The sequence below is a fragment of the Bufo gargarizans genome, chromosome 6 (assembly GCF_014858855.1).
Source record: "Bufo gargarizans isolate SCDJY-AF-19 chromosome 6, ASM1485885v1, whole genome shotgun sequence".
Taxonomy (NCBI): Eukaryota; Metazoa; Chordata; class Amphibia; order Anura; family Bufonidae; genus Bufo; species Bufo gargarizans.
Window position 1 is genome coordinate 311,213,673 of NC_058085.1, and position 20,622 is coordinate 311,234,294.

Here is a 20,622-nt window from a genome sequence, read left to right on the forward strand (position 1 = left end):
TTGGACCTGGTTTGCTATGGTTGGCTTCAATGGCTTGGTAGAATTAGCAAATATGACGAATGTATTCGTCATATTCCACAAAACGAATATTCGAATATATTCATCATATTCCACAAAACGAAGATATTCTCCATCTTCGTTTTAGCTACCTATTCATCAACTTCGCGAATTCTAGCAATCATATAGGAAAGTTGACTATAGAGACAGCTAAGTATAATTCGCTATGCGATTATATTACTTAGCTTTTTTTTTATAAATAGAATAATTATAATAATTAACAGGTATTATAATTATTCTATTTATTTAAAAAAAAGCTAAGTAATATAATCGCATAGCGAATTAAACTTAGCTGTCTCTATAGTCAACTTTCCTATATGATTGCTAGAATTCGTGAAGTTGATGAATAGGTAGCTAAAACGAAGATGGAGAATATCTTCGTTTTGTGGAATGTGACGAATACATTCGTATATTTGTTTTGTGGAACATGACGAATACATTCGTCATATTCACTAATTCTACCAAGCCATTGAAGCCAACCATAGTAAACTAGGTCCAAGTTGAAATCGCAATGCGATTAATATAACTCGAAGTAATCGCATGGCGATTTCAACTTAGCACTGCTATATTCCATATTAGGCTAGAATTAACGAATATGGAATATAGCAGCAACCATAGTAAACCAAGTCCAAGTTGAAATCGCAATTCGATTAATTCAAGTTATAATAATTGAATTGCGATTTCAACTTTTTACGTATATTCTTAATATTGCTATAACTTCGTCTTTTAGAATATTCGTAATATTGCTCTAACTTCGTCTTTTAGAATATGACGAATATTCTAAAAGACGAAGTTAGAGCAATATTACGAAATTTCGTAAAATACACATATAGACTGTAATTTAGCTAATATACTGCTATAGTAATTTTTTTAACAGTGTACATATTTTACAAAACTTAAGTTCAGAAGAGGCAAAAAAAATTTGAGAAAAAAAATGATTATAGTACTATTAGCTAAATTACAATCTATATGTGTATTTTACGAAATTTCGTAATATTGCTCTAACTTCGTCTTTTAGAATATTCGTCATATTCTAAAAGACGAAGTTAGAGCAATATTACGAAATTTCATAAAATACCGTTGCCTTATACTATTAAAAGAAAAAAATCGCAATACGCGATTATTAAATCGCATATTATTCGCGATAATTGGAAAAATTACGAATATTCGATTTCGACGAATATAACACGAATATTCAATCGAATATTCGCAAAATCGAAAATGGCACCTCCCGCTCATCACTATTGTGTATTAGTGGCAAAAATAAAAGTATTTGCCTTTCAGTGGTGCAGTTATATACAGTTGCAAGAAAAAGTATGTGAACCCTTTGGAATTATATGGATTTCTGCACGAATTGGTCATAAACTGTGATCTGATCTTCATCTAAGTCACAGCAATAGACGATCACAGTCTACTTAAACTAATAACACACAAATAATTAAATATTACCATGTTTTTATTGAACACGCCATGTAAACATTCCCAGTGCAGGTGGAAAAAAGTATGTGAAACCCTAGACTAATAACATCTCCAAGAGCTAATTGGAGTGAGGTGTCAGACAACTGGAGTCCAATCAATGCGATGAAATTGGAGGTGTTGGTTACAACTGCCCTGCCTTATAAAAAACACACCAGTTCTGGGTTGGCCTTTCACAAGAAGCATTGCCTGATGTCAATGATGCCTCACACAAAAGAATTGTTGACTTGCATAAAGCTCGAAAGGGTTATAAAAGTATCTCCATAAGCCTTGCTTTTCATCAGTCCATGGTAAGACAAATTGTCTATAAATGGAGAAAGTTCAGCACTGCTGCTACTCTCCCTAGGAGTGGCAATCCTGTAAAGATGACTACAAGAGCACAGTGCAGACTGCTCAATGAGGTGAAGAAGAATCCTAGATTGTCAGCTAAAGACTTACAAAAGTCTCTGGCATATGCTAACATCCCTGTTTGCGAATCTACTTTCATGGGAGGATGCCACAGAGGAAGCCACTTCTGTCCAAAAAAATATTGCTGCACATTTATAGTTTGCACAAGAGCACCTGGATGTTCCAAAGCAGTACTGGCAAAATATTCACTGGACAAATTAAACCAAAATTGAGTTGTTTGGTAGAAACACACAACACTATGGGACAGATTTATCATTAGCTCAAGTCAGAATAATGGAGTGAAAAAGTCGCAAATTTTTGTGCAATCATCAAAAATTTGCGACTTTTTTTTCTCCTCTGCACTATGCTCGCCAGTTTTCTGAAAGTGGGCGTGTTTTCTTATGTAAATTAATCTCTAGATAGATTTACTATTATGACTATTTAAAAAGTCGCAAAAAATTGCGCAATTTCACTCCAGTGAGGACCATGCTTATCTTATCAGACTTTTTAATAGAACATGCAACTTTTTCGTAAAGACGTGCGACTTTTTCGTAAAGATGTGCGACTTTTGTAAAGCTGCTTACTGACGGATAAACTGCTACTGTCAAACCACATTTATTACAGTCTTAAAGGGCCGTTCATAAATCTGACTTGGCTAAAACTGACTTTAGCCATATGTGAAAATGGAGTGAGCTGTCAGTCATGATAAATCTGGCCCAGTGTGTGGAGAAAAAGAGGCACAGCACACCAACATCAAAACCTCATCCCAACTGTGAAGTATTGTGGTGGGGGCATCATGGTTTGGGGCTGCTTTGCTGCGTCAGGGCCTGGACAGATTGCTATCATCGAAGGAAAAGTGAATTCCCAAGTTTATCAAGACATTTTGCAGCTGAACTTAAGGCCATCTGTCCACCAGCTGAAGCTCAACAGAAGATGGGTGTTGCAACAGGATAATGATCAAAAGCATAGAAATAAATCAACAACAGAATGGCTTAAACAGAAGAAAATATGCCTCCTGGAGTGGCCCAGTCAGAGTCCTGACCTCAACCTGATTGAGATGCTGTGGCATGACCTCAAGAAAGCGATTCACACCAGACATCCCAAGAATATTGCTGAACTGAAACAGTTCTGTAAAATGGTCAAGAATTACTCCTGACCGTTGTGCACGTCTGATCTGCATATACAGGAAATGTTTGGTTGAAGTTATTGCTGCCAAAGGAGGTTCAACCAGTTATTAAATCCAAGGGTTCACATACTTTTTCCACTTGCACTGTGAATGTTTTTTTTATTTTTATTTCCATTTCCTAAAGACATGTACATTTGTACCCAAACACATGAACTCAGTAATAGAAAATTCCATATTAATAATTACAATTTCAAGATTTTTTTCCCCTTTTTCCCCCTCTATTTTTCCCCCCTTTATTCTATCCCCAATACCCACCTACCCACCACCCCTAGGGAGAAGGAGCGGGACATAAAAAATAAAAATAAAAAAGCAGACATATCCAGCCCTAAAGTAACCATTTTTTCCATACTTCCATAATTCCATTAATTATTTGTGTGTTAAACCTAGTGTCCCAAAACAGGATTAAGATAAAGTACATGCCCATGGCCTTATCAGACCACAGTGCAGTGGTAATGGAATTAGACCTGAATAAGAAGAACAATTTGCCACTTTTTAGGTTTAATTCCCACTGGCTACCGTTGATTCCAGATAAGGAGAGTATAATGGAAGAACTAAAAACATTTTTTCAGGTGAATAATGATTCCGCTAGTAGGCTAATTGTTTGGGATACGGCCAAGGCATATTTAAGAGGATTGCTGTTTAAAAAGGTGAATTACTGGAAAAAAGTATTAGAGAAAGAGATGATGCACTGGAAAAAAATTACAAGAAGCAAGAATAACATGTATAACGCATCCCACTGATCATAATAGGAAAGTATGGGAGAAAGAACAGGAAAAGTTAAAATTACATCAACTAGATAGAACTAGGAAAGAATTACTTTTTCAAGGGATACGGTTAGCCTCAGAGGGAGAAAAGGTCAGTAAAATTTTAGCAGGTATAGTAAGAAATCAAAATTATTCGATAGCCTAATGGGGGATTTTATTTGGAAAGGCGCTATCCCTAGGATAAAGAAAGAAGTGCTTCAGCTCCCAGTGAGAGAGGGTGGATTAGCTGTTCCGAATTGTTTTTTTTAAATGATTTAATAGCACAATACGGGCATATAAAAGGTAGTTTAAATGGTTTAGTGGGTAGGCAGGAAGTAAATAGATTAGGGTGTAAAGAGGAATGGAATCACTTAGAGGTGTTGGAATCGGGTACACTGGGGAAAAATAATACAGGGAATAGAATATTAAATTCACTGGACTATATATGGGTGGAAATTAAAAAAATATTAGAGATTAAACGGGTTTTTGCATTATACACCTATTTGGAAAAATTTCAATCTAAAGGAACTGCAAACAATTAGGATTTATATAGATTGGGGGAAAAAAGGATGAAATATCTAGGCCACATATTTGAGGAGGATAAATTGAAAGACTTTAATACATTGGCTAGGGAGTTTGGGATCCCCCAAAAGGATATGCATAAATACTTCCAGCTTAGGAACGCGTTGTGGACAGTGGAGCAGGATGATAAATATAGAAGGGAAAAATCAGATAGATTGTATAAATTTACTAACGGAGGTGAAAGAGGAGGATCAACTGCAAAAAGATGCAGGATTTTGATGGAGGGAAAAAAAAAACTGATTACAATACTCGCCAGGAAAAAATGGGAAAAAGAATTACAATCTTTTACGGAAGAGAAGTGGAAAGATGCTCTTAGAAGTTACGCTAAGGTCTCGGATAGGGGTTCACATAAGATTTCAGTTTTTTTATAGTTCATAGATTACATCGATCCCCATGGATGTTGAAAAGAATGGGCGTGAGAGCTGCGGATAAGTGCCCAAAATGTAGGGGAGATAATGCAGATTTAATACATTGTTTCTGGAGATGTCCCAGATTGTTCAGATATTGGACAGAAATAGCGGAGATTGTATCTCTATTCTTGAAGGTTAAAATAGCCGAAGATCCAGTAATCTGTATATTAGGGGCAACTGAACATCTGAAGTTAAATAAAAAGATACGATTGGTTCTGAGCATTAAGTATTATTCCAAGCGAGACTCCTTATACTTAAGAAATGGGTAAAGGTAGATGCTCCAACAGTGGGACAGTGGAGAAAAGCAGTCGATAATTTTGATTAAAGAAGAACGGGTGATGGAGGGCCATTGCAAAAAAACACAAAACTCTGAGGAAGTATGGAAAAAATGGTTACTTTAGGGCTGGATATGTCTGCTTTTTTATTTTTATTTTTTATGTCCCGCTCCTTCTCCCTAGGGGTGGTGGGTGGATTGGGGATAGAATAAAGGGGGGGAAAATAGAGGGGGAAAAAGGGAAAAAAAATCTTGAAATTGTAATTATTAATATGGAATTTTCTATTACTGAGTTCATGTGTTTGGGTACAAATGTACATGTCTTTAGGAAATGGAAATAAAAATTATAAAAATAAAAAAAACATTCACAGTGCAAGTGGAAAAAGTATGTGAACCCTTGGATTTAATAACTGGTTGAACCTCCTTTGGCAGCAATAACTTCAACCAAACATTTCCTGTAGTTGCAGATCACAACGGTCAGGAGTAATTCTTGACCATTCCTCTTTACAGAACAGTTTCAGTTCAGCAATATTCTTGGTCTGGTGTGAATTGCTTTCTTGAGGTCATGCCACAGCATCTCAATCGGGTTGAGGTCAGGACTCTGACTGGGCCACTCCAGAAGGTGTATTTTCTTCTGTTTAAGCCATTCTGTTGTTGATTTACTTCTATGCTTTGTGTTGTTGTCCTGTTGCAACATCCATCTTCTGTTGAGCTTCAGCTGGTGGACAGATGGCCTTAAGATCTCCTGCAAAATGTCTTGGGAATTAATTTTTCCTTTGATGATGGCAATCCGTCCAGGCCCTGATGCAGCAATGCAGCCCCAAACCATGATGCCCCCACCACCATACTTCACAGTTGGGATGAGGTTTTGATGTTGGTGTGCTGTGCCTCTTTCTCCACACAGTGTTGTGTGTTTCTTCCAAACAACTCAACTTTGGATTTATCTGTCCACAGAATATTTTGACACTACTGCTTTGGAACATCCAGGTGCTCTTGTGTAAACTGTAAACGTGCAGCAATGTTTTCTTTTTTTTTTGGACAGCAGTGGCTTCCTCTGTGGTATCCTCCCATGAAATCCATTCTTGTTTAGTGTTTTACGTATCATAGATTCGCAAACAGGGATGTTGGCATATGCCAGAGACTTTTGTAAGTCTTTAGCTGACACTCTAGGATTCTTCTTCACCTCATTGAGCATTCTGCGCTGTGCTCTTGTAGTCATCTTTACAGGACGTCCACTCCTAGGGAGAGTAGCAGCAGTGCTGAACTTTCTCCATTTATAGACAATTTGTCTTACCGTGGACTGATGAACAGCAAGGATTTTGGAGATACTTTTATAACCCTTTCCAGCTTTATGCAAGTCAACAATTCTTAATCGTAGGTCTTCTGAGAGCTCTTTTATGCGAGGCATCATCCACATCAGGCAATGCTTCTTGTGAAAAGCAAACCCAGAACTGGTGTGTGTTTTTTTTATAGGGGAGGGCAGCTGTAACCAACGCCTCCAATCTCATCTCATTGATTGGACTCCAGTTGGCTGACACCTCGCTCCAATTAGATCTTGGAGATGTCATTAGTCTAGGGGTTCACATACTTTTTCCACCTGCACTGTGAATGTTTACATGGTGTGTTCAATAAAAAACATGGTAACATTTAATTCTTTGTGTGTTATTAGTTTAAGTAGACTGTGATTGTCTATTGTGACTTAGATGAAGATCAGATCACATTTTATGACCAATTTGTGCAGAAATCCATATAATTCCAAAGGGTTCACATACTTTTTCTTGCAACTGTATTATAAAGCCTGTTTTGGCATGTATTAGTGGGGAAAAAGGGCTTATTCGTTTTGTGGTCAAGTTAGAAAATTACAGCCCTTTTTGGCGTGTATAAGTGGCACAAAAAAATATTATTAGCCGTTCAGCGGTGCACTTATATGTTCTAAAGCCTTTTTTGGCGTGTATTAGTGGGAAAAAAAGGGCTTATTAGCCATTGTGTGGTGAAAATTACTGCACTTTTTGGGATGTATCAGTGGCAAGAAAAAGTATTATTTGCCGTTCTGCTGTGCAGTTATATGTTCTAAAGCTTTTTTTGTTGTGTATTATTGGCAAAACTAAATATGATTTGCCGTTCAGCGGTGCAGTTACGTATATGTTCTATAGCCTTTTTTTGGTGTGTATTATTGGCAAAACTAAATATGATTTGCCGTTCAGCGGTGCAGTTACGTATATGTTCTATAGCCTTTTTTTGGTGTGTATTATTGGCAAAAAAAGTATTTGCCGTTCATTGGTGCAGTTATATGTTCTAAAGGAGGCATGCTCAACCTGCGGCCCTCCAGCTGTTGCAAAACTACAACTCCCATCATTCCCGGACAGCCTACAGCTATCAGCCTACAGCAGGGAAGGGTGGGAGTTGTAGTTTTACAACAGCTAGAGGGCCACAGGTTGAGCATCCCTGTTCTAAAGCTTTTTTTAGTGTGTATTAGTGGCAAAAAAGGCATCATTTGCCATTGTGTGGTGAAGTGAGAAAATTGCAGCCCTTTTTGGCATGTATTAATGGAAAATAAACAAGTATTATTTACTATTCAGTGGTATGTTCTAAAGCCTTTTTTGACGTGTATTATTGGGGGAAAAAAAAGGGCTATTTAGCTTATTAGCCGTTGTGTGGTGAAGTGAAAAAAAAATTACAGCCCTTTTTGGCGTTTATTAGTGACAAAAAAGTATTATTTGCCGTTCAGTGGTGCAATTATATGTTCTAAAGCATTTTTTGCCATGTATTAGTGTAAAACAAAAAGTATTTGTCATTTAGCAGTAAAGTTATATGTTCTAAAGCCTTTTTTTGGTGTGTATTATTGGGGAAAAACTGGCTTTTTAGCTGTTGTGTTGTGAAGTGAGAAAATTACAGCCATTTTTGGGAAGTATTAGTGGCAAAAAAAAGTATTTGCCGTTCAGTGGTGCAGTTATATGTTCTAAAGCCTTTTTTGGCATGTATTAGAGGAAAAAGAAAAAGCTTATTAGCCGTTTGGTGAAGTGAAAAAATTACAGCCCTTTTTGGCGTGCATTAGTGGAAAAAAAATTTTTATTTCCTGTTCAGCAGTGCAGTTATGTTTTAAAGCCTTTTTTGTTGTGTATTAGTGGCAAAAATAAAATTGCCTTTGTGTTTAAAATTAAAGCTTTTTTTGGGGTGTGTTAACCATCTCCCGTTTTGCTAACGCCGATCGGTGTCAATGCTGCGACTCAAGATTTCCTGTGAATGCGCGCACACAGGAGCGCCCGTTCACAGGAACCGGAGGTAAACGAACTGATCTACAGCCTGCCAGCGGCGATCGTTCGCTGGCAGGCTGTAGATGTGATTTTTTTATTTTTTGATAACAGCGTCTAATATACCTGGTCCTCTGGTGGTCCCTTTTGCTTGGATCGACCACCAGAGGACACAGGCGGCTCTGTAATAAGTAGCACCAAACACCACTACACTACACCCCCCCCCGTCACTTATTAACTCCCTGATCACCCCCCTGTCATTGATCACCCCCTGTAAGGCTCCATTCAGAGGTCCGTATGTGTTTTGCGGATCCGATCCATGGATCCGCGGATCCGCAAAACACATATGGACGTCTGAATGGAGCCTTACAGGGGGGTGATCAATGACATATAGCCCATATAGGCTCCCTGATCACCCCCCTGTAAGGCTGGCTCCATTCAGAGGTCCGTATGTGTTTTGCGGATCCACGGATCCACGGATCGGATCCGCAAAACACATACGGACGTCTGAATGGAGCCTTAGAGGGGGGTGATCACCCCATATAGACTCCCTGATCACCCCCCTGTGAGGCTGGCTCCGTTCAGAGGTCCGTATGTGTTTTGCGGATCCATGGATCGGATCCGCAAAACACATACGGACGTCTAAATGGAGCCTTACAGGGGGGTGATCAATGACAGGGGGTGATCACCCCATATAGACTCCCTGATCACCCCCCTGTCCGTATGTGTTTTGCGGATCCGATCCATACGGACCTCTGAATGGAGCCTTACAGGGGGTGATCAATGACAGGGTTGTGATCACCCCATATAGACTCCCTGATCACCCCCCTGTAAGGCTCCATTCAGACTTTTTTGGGCACAAGTTAGTGGAATTTTTTATTTATTTTTTCTTAAAGTCTCATATTCCACTAACTTGTGACAAAAAAAAAAAAAAATCTCACATGAACTCACCATACCCCTCACGGAATCCAAATGCGTAAATTTTTTTAGAAATTTATATTCCAGACTTATTCTCACGCTTTAGGGCCCCTAAAATGCCAGGGCAGTATAAATACCCCACATGTGACCCCATTTTGGAAAGAAGACACACCAAGGTATTTTGTGAGGGGCATAGTGAGTTCATGTAAAATTTTATTTTTTGTCACAAGTTAGCGGAAAGAGAGACTTTGTTAGAAAAAACAAAAAAAATAAATTTCCGCTAACTTGTGCCAAAAAAAAATACTTCTATGAACTCGCCATGCCCCTCACTGAATACCTTTGGGTGTTTTCTTTCCAAAATGGGGTCACATGTGGGGTATTTATACTGCCCTGGCATTTTAGGGGCCCTAAAGCGTGAGAAGAAGTCTGGAATCCAAATGCCCTCCTAAAAGATACTCATTGGAATTTGGGCCCCTTTGCGCACCTAGGCTGCAAAAAGTTGTCACACATGTGGTATCTCCATACTCAGGAGAAGTTGGGCAATGTGTTATGGGGTGTCTTTTTACACATGCCCATGATGGGTGAGATAAATAGCTCTCTAAAAGACAACTTTTCCCTTTTTTTTTTTATACAAAGTTGTCATTTGATAGATATTTATCTCACCCAGCAAGGGCATGTGTAAAGACACCCCAAAACACATTGCCCAACTTCTCCTGAGTACAGTGATGCCACATGTGTGACACTTTTTTGCAGCCTAGGTGGGCAAAGGGGCCCACATTCACAGTTTTTTTTTTACACATTTTGATTTCAAACTACTTCTCATGCATTAGGGCCCCTAAAATGCCAGGGCAGTATAACTACCCCACAAGTGACCCAATTTTGGAAAGAAGACACCCCAGGGTATTTTGTGATGGGCATAGTGAGTTCATGGAAGTTTTCATTTTTTGTCACAAGTTAGTGGAATATGAGACTTTGTAAGGAAAAACAAAAAAATTTTAAAAATCATTATTTTCCGCTAACTTGTGACAAAAAATAAAAAGTTCTTTGAACTCACTATGCCCATCAGCGAATACCTTAGGGTGTCTACTTTCCGAAATTGGGTCATTTGTGTTTTTTTTTTTACTGTCTGGGCATTGTAGAACCTCAGGAAACATGACAGATTCTCAGAAAGTCAGAGCTGCTTCAAAAAGCGGAAATTCACATTTTTGTACCATAGTTTGTAAACGCTATAACTTTTACCCAAACCATTTTTTTTTTAATCAAAGACATGTGGAACAATAAATTTAGAGAAAAATGTATATAGAAATGTAGTTAAAAAAAAAAATTACAACTGAAAGTGAAAAATGAATTTTTTTTTGCAAAAATTCCGGTAAATTTCGATTAATAACAAAAAAGTAAAAATGTCAAGCTATGAAATACCACCAAATGAAAGCTCTATTAGTGAGAAGAAAAGGAGGTAAAATTCATTTGGGTGGTAAGTTGCATGACTGAGCAATAAACCGTTAAAGTTGTGGAGTGCTGATTTGTAAAAAAGGGCCTGGTCACTAGGGGGGTATAAACCTGTGGTCCTTAAGTGGTTAATTTCCTTTTTATTTACTTATGTGATCTAACAGTATGTCAGACAGAGAAGTGACAGGCCCTGCACAGGGGAGGGGCATAGTCCTAAATGCTTCTCGCACAGGTCGCAGCAGAGTAAGGGGGCGTGGCAGCAGGGGTCACTTCCAGAGGCCTTAGCTCCCAGTGTCAGCTAGCGGTCTCGTCTTGACCAGCAACCCAGCGGTTCTTGAATGGTTGACTTGGTCATCCACTTCGGCGCCAACTGGTGTTGCGAGAGGTCAGGCTCCTGGCTCAGAGACCGTTGAGGAGGACATCAGTGATGTGCAGACAGTACTCGATGATGTAGCCGATCGCAATTGGGAGCCGGGTGATGAAGAGGCTTCATCATCATCGGGAGAAGGTGGCAGCTTGCGCGTGAGGCAGCGGCTGAGCCTCCAAGTCAGTAGCATGTCCGGGTGTCAGCAGGGTGGTAGCAGTGTGAGGTTGGCAGCCAAATGTGCCCGAGGTAGACTGACCGCTTAACAGGAGCCTACCTGCCCTGAAAGTAGTGGTGCAGAGGTTCACAGAGGCAGCGGAGGAAGCAGTCAGTCAGTGGGGAGTGTTGGGAGTAAAATCACCTACTCGACGGTGTGGCAGTTTTTTGTTAAGCCGCCGGAGGAGGTGAACATGGCCATTTGCTGAATCTGTGGGCAGAAGGTGAAGCATGGCCAGGGTGCCAATGTTGTCACAATGGACCTGCATCAACATATGCAGAATCACCACAAAGGGTGCTGGGAGAACCGTGGGTCCAATGTGGTGGTCCAGCCTGCCGCAGCAACCACTGCATCACCCATTGGCAAGCACCCGATTTCAGGCAGTCAGGCTCCACCACCTCAGCCGAAGAAAGCTGTCTATCCTTCCCATCATCTACCGGTCCTGATGCTCCTGCTCCTTGTCCTACTACTCCTCGTCACTCATTCCATCAGCAATCGATCACCGAAGCGATTGCCAAGAGACAACAGTATGCGTGCATTCATCAAACAGCGCAGAAGTTGAACGTTCTCCTGGCCAATTTGCTGGTGCTGCAGTCCCTCCCTTTCCAAGTTGTGGACTTTGCACCAAAAGAGACAACTACCGTCAGGGACAATACATGTCCTTTACGGCCCACTGGGTAAATGTGGTTCCTGCACAACCACACCAGCAACTAGGCCAGGTGATGCCGCTTCCACCTCCACGTTCTCACGCTGTTGGTCCTGCCACAATGTCTGCTTCTGCCTCGTCATCTTACACCGTGTCCTTAGCCTCCACTGCAGGGACAATTCACAGTGCCCCTCCAGCATACCACCTGTGCAGGGCGTGGCGGTGTCACGCTGTTCTGCACCTCGTTTGCCTGGGCGAATGGAGTCACACAGTGGAGGAACTGCTCTGTGTCCTTCATCAAGAAATCGAATCCTGGCTTTCTCCATGACAACTCAAAATCGGAACCATGGTGACAGATAACGGGAAAAACATGATGTCGGTGCTGCGTCAAGGAGGGCTAAACCATGCGCCCTGCATGGCGCACGTGTTCAATCTGGTTGTCTTGCGGTTCCTGAAGTCTTCCACCCATCTGCAAGACATAAAAAAAAATGGCCAGGAAACATTGCATGCACTTCAGCCACTCGTATACAGCAAAGCACACACTTCTTGAGCTGCAGCGGCAGAACGGCATCCCCAAACATCGGCTTATATGTGACATTTCCACCCGTTAGAATTCCACCCTCCATACCGTATGTTGGACCAACTATACAAACAGAGAAAGGCCATAAACGATTTCTCGATGATCCAAGCGGGCAGGAGTACTCCCCTATGTAACTTCGATGTCAGCCAGTGGCAGCTCATGTGTGACACCTGCTGTTTGCTCAGGCCCCTTGAAAAGGTCACGTTATTTGTCAGTCACCAGGACTACAGGATAACCAATGTCATTCCACTGCTTCATATCCTGGAACAGATGCTGGTACATCTGGCTGGTCAGGGGACTGGAGACGTGGCACCTATATCTCACAGCCACATGAGCCCTGTGGGGACTGAACTGGAGGAGGAGGAAGACAATGGAGCACAAGCAATGCGTTGCGAAATGGGTGGTTTTGCTACACAGGAGAGGAGGAGCAGGAGCAGCTGGAGGAGCAAGAGGGAGATGAGGAAGACGAGGCAGATGACCCAGGCATACCGTGGCAGCATGCAGTGGAGATGGAGGCAGGGAGTCCCTCTGAGTCACTTGCGCAAATGGCCCGCTGCATGCTCACTTGCTTGGGTAGTGACAGCCGAATTGTCACCATTCAGCAGAGGGATGATTTCTGGCTCTCCACCTTGTTGGACCCTTGCTACCGGTCCAAAATGGGGGCCTTATTTACACCCACTGAGAGGGAGGACAAGATGAACTACTATAGAATCATCCTATGTAGTCAGTTGGACACTGCCTATCTGCATCATCGTCCATCCTCTCGCAGATCGGGGGGGGGGGGGGCCCTCTGCACTCTCGCTCCACTGCCATGGCTGGAGGTGTGGAGAGATAGTAGCAGTACCAGCTCCATCAGCAGCAGCTTGAGTCTGGAGTCGATGATGAACACCTTTCTTAAGAAACTACTCAGCAACAGCTAGACCTGGAGCAGAACCTGAACCAGCAGGTGGTGGTATACTTGGACAGCACCCTGCCACTGTATTTGTGGCTGCAACTGGCCATGTTTGACCTGGAAAAGCTGACCTCCCCATCCAGTAGTTTGACATAAGAGCGGGTGTTTAGTGTGGCGAGGGCCATACTTACCCCAAGGAGAACTCGCCTATCCACCCAAAATTTGGAGAGACTGACCTTTTCAATATGAATCAGGCGTGGATCAGCCAGGATTTCCATTCACCAATGTCTGATGCATCAGATTAGATCATTCATGCCTCCTCACCCAAACCTTGACCAAAGAGACCAGTTTCTTCTGGCTACCTGCCTCAGCTACTATTCTGATGCTCCCACCGCCTGATGCTACTCATCTGATGCCAAGTGCTCCTTCTTTCACCCACTATTGTCAGCGGGTATTGTTATGGCCACACACCTCCCCACTCTGTCACCGGATCACTCTGTGGACTCCTGATGCTGCTGCCACCTCACCACTCAGGTCTCCTCATGCTGCTGCTGCCACCTTCACACTCTGTCATTGTGCCACCCTGTGGCCTCCTCATGCTGCTGCCACCTCCACACTATGTCACCTTGCCACTCTGTGGTCTCGACATGCTGCTCCTAAATCAACACTATGTCACTGGGCCACTCTGTGACCTCCTTATGCTGCTGCTGCTGCCACCTCCACACTATGTCACCTTGCCACTGTGGCCTCCTCATGCTGCTGCCACCTCCATACTATGTCACCTTGCAAGTCTGTGGCCACCTCATGCTGCTGCTACCTCCACACTATGTCACCTTGCCACTCTGTGGTCTCCCCATGTTGCTACTAAATCAAGACTGTCACTTGGTCACTCTGTGGCCTCCTCATGCTGCTGCTGCCACCTTCACACTATGTCACCTTGCCACTCTCTGATTTCATCATGCTGCTGCCAACTCACAACTCTGTCTCTGGGCCACTCTGTGGTCGCCTCATGCAGCTGCCACCTCCACACTATGTCACCTTGCCAGTTTGTGTCCTCCTCATGCTGCTGCTGCTACCTACACACTGTGTCACCTTGAAACTCTGTGGCCTCCTCATGCTGCTGCTAACTCAACACTATGTCACTGGTCCACTCTGTGGCTTCCTAAGCTGCTGCCACCTCCATGCTATGTCACCTTGCTACTCTGTGGCCTCCTCATGCTGCTGCTAATTTAACAATGTTACTGGGCCACTCTGTGGCTTCCTCAGCTGCTGCCACCTCCACGCTATGTCACCTTGCCACTCTGTGGTCTCCCTCATGCTGCTGCTGTCACCTCCACACTACGGCAACTTGCCAATCTGTGGCCTCTACATGCTGCTGCTAACTTAACACTATGTCACTAGGCCACTCTGTGGTCTCCTCTTGCTGCTGCTGCTACCACCTTCCCACTATGTCACTGGGCCACTATGTGGTCTTCTCATGCTGCTGTTACCTCAACACTATGTCATTGGGCCACTCTGTGGACTTATCAAGCTGTTCTTTCACCCTCCCCACTCCATGACTGGGCCACTATTTTGCCTTTTTGGTCTGGTTGACATGATTATTTATTTGACCCTTCTTATGATCTGTCAGAAGGAAGGAAGAATGAGACGCACAACAGATCCTGTGTGTGTAGCAGCTGTAAGGCCTGCATGGTCCCATCAGAATTGGCTTATGATTTGGTAGCCAAAAGCAGGAGTGAGTATAAAACACAGAAGACATCCAAATATTCCATTCACGTGTCATCTCTGTTTTGGATCCACTCTGTTTTTTTGGCTTTAGCAATACTGATGGATTACTGACCAAATGCGGACCGTATAAAGGCGGATGCTCAACAGACAGGATCCGTTTTTTTGTGGGTTATTGTTCTGACGGATCAGAAGTAATAAGTGACATCATCTTCCCCTGCTCTGTACACACTCATCCTCTGTGTCGGTCTCTGCTGTCAAAATGCTCGCCTCACGTAAACCTTTCACTGCTGTCAACGAGAACGGCTTCCCCATGAAGAACCTGTCGCTGGTCGACAAGGAGAACACGCCGCCATCTCTGAGCAACACCCGGATCCTGGCCAGTAAGACCGCCCACAAGATCTTCCAGGAGGCTGAGACTGACTCGGTTAAAACTAAACAGAACCAGAGCATTCAGGATGAGCCCCTCTTAAGGGATAACCCCAATCGTTTTGTCATCTTCCCAATCCAGTACCATGATATCTGGCAAATGTACAAGAAGGCAGAAGCTTCCTTCTGGACAGCAGAGGGGGTGGATCTCTCCAAAGATCAACAGCACTGGGAATCATTGAAGGATGAGGAGAGGTTCTTTATTTCTCATGTGTTGGCCTTCTTTGCTGCCAGTGATGGCATTGTGAATGAGAACCTGGTTGAGAGGTTTAGTAAAGAAGTTCAAGTAACTGAGGCGCGCTGTTTCTATGGCTTCCAAATTGCAATGGAGAACATTCATTCAGAGATGTACAGTCTCCTTATCGACACTTACATTAAGGATTCAAAAGAAAGGGAGTTTCTGTTCAATGCCATTGAAACACTGCCCTGTGTGAAAAAGAAGGCAGACTGGGCACTGCGTTGGATTGGTGACCAGCAATCAACTTTTGGTGAACGTGTTGTGGCATTTGCTGCTGTCGAAGGCATATTCTTCTCTGGATCATTTGCTGCAATCTTCTGGCTGAAGAAACGTGGACTAATGCCTGGTCTGACCTTCTCCAATGAACTTATCAGTCGTGATGAGGGTCTTCATACTGACTTTGCTTGTCTAATGTTCAAACACCTTATACACAAGCCGACAGAAGATCAAGTCCGAGAGCTGATTGTTGATGCTGTCGGGATAGAGCAGGAGTTCTTGACTGACGCATTACGCATAAAACTCATAGGCATGAATGGCACTCTGATGAACCAGTACATTGAGTTTGTGGCTGATCGTCTCATGTTGGAGCTTGGTTTTAGCAAGGTCTTCAAGGCAAAAAATCCTTTTGACTTCATGTAGAATATCTCCCTAGAAGGAAAGACTAACTTCTTTGAGAAAAAGGTTGCAGAATACCAGAAGATGGGGGTGATGGCAACAGACCATAAATTCACTCTTGATGCTGACTTTTAAACAAACTGAACATTTCCAGTGCAGTAAGATGGGGCATTTTGACTGGTCTTCCTAGTTTGCCTACAGCAGAATTGGCACCTGTTAGTGACTATAAGCTCATGTGTTGTCCTGTGACAGCACATTTGTATTTTCACACATGCTAGTTTACAGATGTTGGCATGTGTGAGTGATAACACTCATGGGTACAATGTTGTACAGCTTGGTGTATGTATTATAAGGCCCCTTTCACACGGGCGAGATTTCCGTGCGGGTGCGATACGTGAGTTGAACGCATTGCACCCGCACTGAATACTGACCCATTCATTTCTAAGGGGCTGTGCACATGAGCGTTTATTTTCACGCATCACTTGTGCGTTGAGTGAAAATCGCAGCATGCTCTATATTGTGCGATTTTCACGCGACGCAGGCCCCATAGAAGTGAATGGGGTGCGTGAAAATCGCATAGCATCCGCAAGCAAGTACGGATGTGGTGCGATTTTCACGCATGGTTGCTAGGTGACAGTCTATTCACTGTATTATTTTCCCTTATAACATGGTTATAAGGGAAAATAATAGCATTCTGAATACAGAATGCATAGTATAATAGTGCTGGAGGGGTTAAAAAAAATAATAATAATTTAACTCACCTTAGTCCACTTGATCGCAAAGCCCGGCATCTCCTTCTGTAGCCTTTGTTGAGCAGGACCTGTGGTGAGCATTAAATACAGGTAAAGGACCTTTGATGACGTCAGATCACATGCTCCATCACCACGGTGATGGACCATGTGATTGGAGCATGTGATCTGACATCACCACAGGTCATTTAGCCCACAGCTCATTCAAGAAGTAAAGAGACCGGGAACTACGCGATCAAGAGGAGAAGGTGAGTTAACTTTTTATTTATTTATATTTTTTAACCCTTCCAGCACTATTGTACTATGCATTCTGTATTCAGAATGCTATTATTTTCCCTTATAACCATGTTATAAGGGAAAATAATACAATCTTCAGAACATCAATCCCAGACCCAAACTTCTGTGAAGAAGTTCAGGTTTGGGTACCAAACATGAGCGATTTTTCTCACGCGAGTGCAAAACGCATGACAATGTTTTGCACTTGCGCGGAAAAATCGTGCATTTTCCCGCAACGCACCCTCTTATCCGGGCAAAAAAACTGACGCCCGTGTGAAAGGGGCTTAAAGGGTGCTGTGTACTTCTCAGGGGAAGAGCTGCTTGATGGCAGTAACTTTTTTTTTTTTGTGTTTCTATCTTATTTTAGTCTGAACTTGGCACTTTAAATTAAATAAAACCTTTTAACAAACCTTAAAAAAAAAAAAAAAGAAGTAATAAGTGACGTCAACACAAACTTACTGCTGACACCCTCTCCACTCTGTTAGTGGGGTCTACTTGTATAAGCGTTTAATAGAACAGGTTCTGTAGACATCTATGTGGAATCAGCTGACAATGTGTAAAAGGAGTGCGCTCTTTCATGCTACAGTAGGATCTTGGGCCTCTGCACGGTTCTTATACCTGGCGTTAACATCGACCTGTAAGGCTGAATTCACACTTGAGTTATTTTGTCAGTTTTGGCCCCATAACTGCCTAAATAAGTGAAGTGTGCAGTGATTCTAAGAGCGACGCCTGTCATCTGCATGTCATACTGACTCACAGTATTGTTTTACTACCACAGCAGACTCCCTATGCATGTTACTGCAAGGCACACTGTTCTACACCACTATACAGGTTCTCTGTAGCCAGGAAATAGCTGTTTTATTAACACGATTCGCCTTGAATAAATTCGGATCAAATCTTTTCGGAAAATTCAGCAAACCGGCTGAATCAAATTTTTTTGATATTCGCTCATCTCTACTGGGGGGCATTATAAAAAAGAGGGCACTGCCCCATCAGTGCCCTTTTTGTTTATAATGTCCCCAGCAGTGCCCTTTTTATTTATAATGCCCCACTGTAGTTCTCTCTCTATATTTATAATGTCCCCTAGCAGTGCCCTCTTTATGTATAGTGTTCCCCTGCAGTGCCCTCTTTATTTATAATGTCCCCCAGTAGTGCTCTCTTTATTTATGTCTCCCAGCAGTGCCCTCTTCATTCTTTAATGTCTCCCAGCAGTCCCCTCTTTATTTATAATGTCCCCCAGCAGTGCCCTTTTTATTTATAATGTCCCCCAGCAGTGCCCTCTTCATTTATAATGTCCCCCAGCAGTGCCCTCTTTATTTATAATGTCCCCCAGCAGTGCCCTTTTTATTTATAATGTCCCCCAGCAGTGCCCTCTTCATTTATAATGTCTCCCAGCAGTGCCCTCTTTATTTAGAATGTCCCCCGCGTTGCCCTCTTTATTTATATTGCCTCCCAGCATTGCCCTCCTTACTTGCAATGCCCTCTTTATTCACAATGTCCCCCAGCAGTGCCTCTTTATTTATAATGTCTTCCAGCAGTGCCTCTTTATTTATAATGTCTCCAGCAGTGCCCTCTTTATATACACTCACCTAAAGAATTATTAGGAACACCATACTAATACGGTGTTGGACCCCCTTTTGCCTTCAGAACTGCCTTAATTCTATGTGGCATTGATTCAACAAGGTGCTGATAGCATTCTTTAGAAATGTTGGCCCATATTGATAGGATAGCATCTTGCAGTTGATGGAGATTTGAGGGATGCACATCCCGGGCACGAAGCTCCTGTTCCACCACATCCCAAAGATGCTCTATTGGGTTGAGATCTGGTGACGGTGGGGGCCATTTTAGTACAGTGAACTCATTGTCATGTTCAAGAAACCATTTTTCCAGTCTTCAACAGTCCGATTTTGGGGAGCTTGTGCAAATTGTAGCCTCTTTTTCCTATTTTTAGTGGAGATGAGTGGTACCCGGTGGGGTCTTCTGCTGTTGTAGCCTATCCGCCTCAAGGTTGTGCGTGTTGTGGCTTCACAAATGCTTTGCTGCATACCTCGGCTGTAACGAGTGGTTATTTCAGTTAACGTTGCTCTTCTATCAGCTTGAATCAGTCGGCCCATTCTCCTCTGACCTCTAGCATCAACAAGGCATTTTCGCCCACAGGACTGCCGCATTCTGGATGTTTTTCCCTTTTCACACCATTCTTTGTAAACCCTAGAAATGGTTGTGCGTGAAAATCCCAGTAACTGAGCAGATTGTGAAATACTCAGACCGGCCCGTCTGGCACCAACAACCATGCCATGCTCAAAATTGCTTAAATCACCTTTCTTTCCCATTCTGACATTCAGTTTGGAGTTCAGGAGATTGTCTTAACCAGGACCACAGCCCTACATGCATTGAAGCAACTGCCATGTGATTGGTTGACTAGATAATCGCATTAATGAGAAATTGAACAGGTGTTCCTAATAATTCTTTAGGTGAGTGTATACAGAGGAGCACTGCTAGAAGCACCTTGAAACTGTTATTTCTGCAGTATACTGTTTGGGTGCACTGGGGAGCACAGTGGGCACAGCAGGATGTTGGGAGCCAGGACGGAGAGGATGATGGAAAAGTGAGGAATCTAAGCCGAGACGTGGCTGAAATACTTTGTCATGGCAGTCTGGTTCAAATGGAGAAGATGAGGAAAAACAACATCTACAGGAGACGTCACTGGATATAAGAGGTATGTGGTGATATATGTAACATCCAATTAAAATATGTCTTTAGCAGTAGGTCTGGGGGGAGGCATTGGATTGGGAATTTGGCATGAGGGTAAGGGTGCCATTTCAGCTTTTACCTCAGGCAGCATAAAGCTACAATTGGCCCAGGCCACAACGCTCACTTGTATCTATGGCCTAAGGATGCAGATACAGTTGTGGACAGACAGGAACTCTACTGGGAATAGCGATTCCTGTCTTACTGCGCTGAATAGGGCCTCCATACATAGTTTTACTGGGGGTCCCAGAAATGCCAAGCCCAGCCCTGCATAGACCCACTCATCGCGTCAAGATGGGTTCTTTCCAGTGGTTCTCTAATTTGGCACAGTGCCACATAGTGACCAACAAAGCACCTGCAGGCTGAGAAACACAGCAACCCATCAACACCCTTGCTGTGAAGCTAAACTT

General features: G+C 42.8%; 1 protein-coding gene across 1 annotated transcript; it reads left to right on the plus strand.

Annotated features, from left to right (window-relative positions):
- The first annotated feature begins 15,452 nt into the window (after positions 1-15,452).
- LOC122941736 (ribonucleoside-diphosphate reductase subunit M2-like) lies at positions 15,453-16,574 on the plus strand. The gene is given in 1 exon segment (XM_044299148.1): positions 15,453-16,574. A coding segment is annotated over 1 exon segment (1,104 nt). The 5' UTR covers positions 15,453-15,470.
- Positions 16,575-20,622: the final 4,048 nt, after the last annotated feature.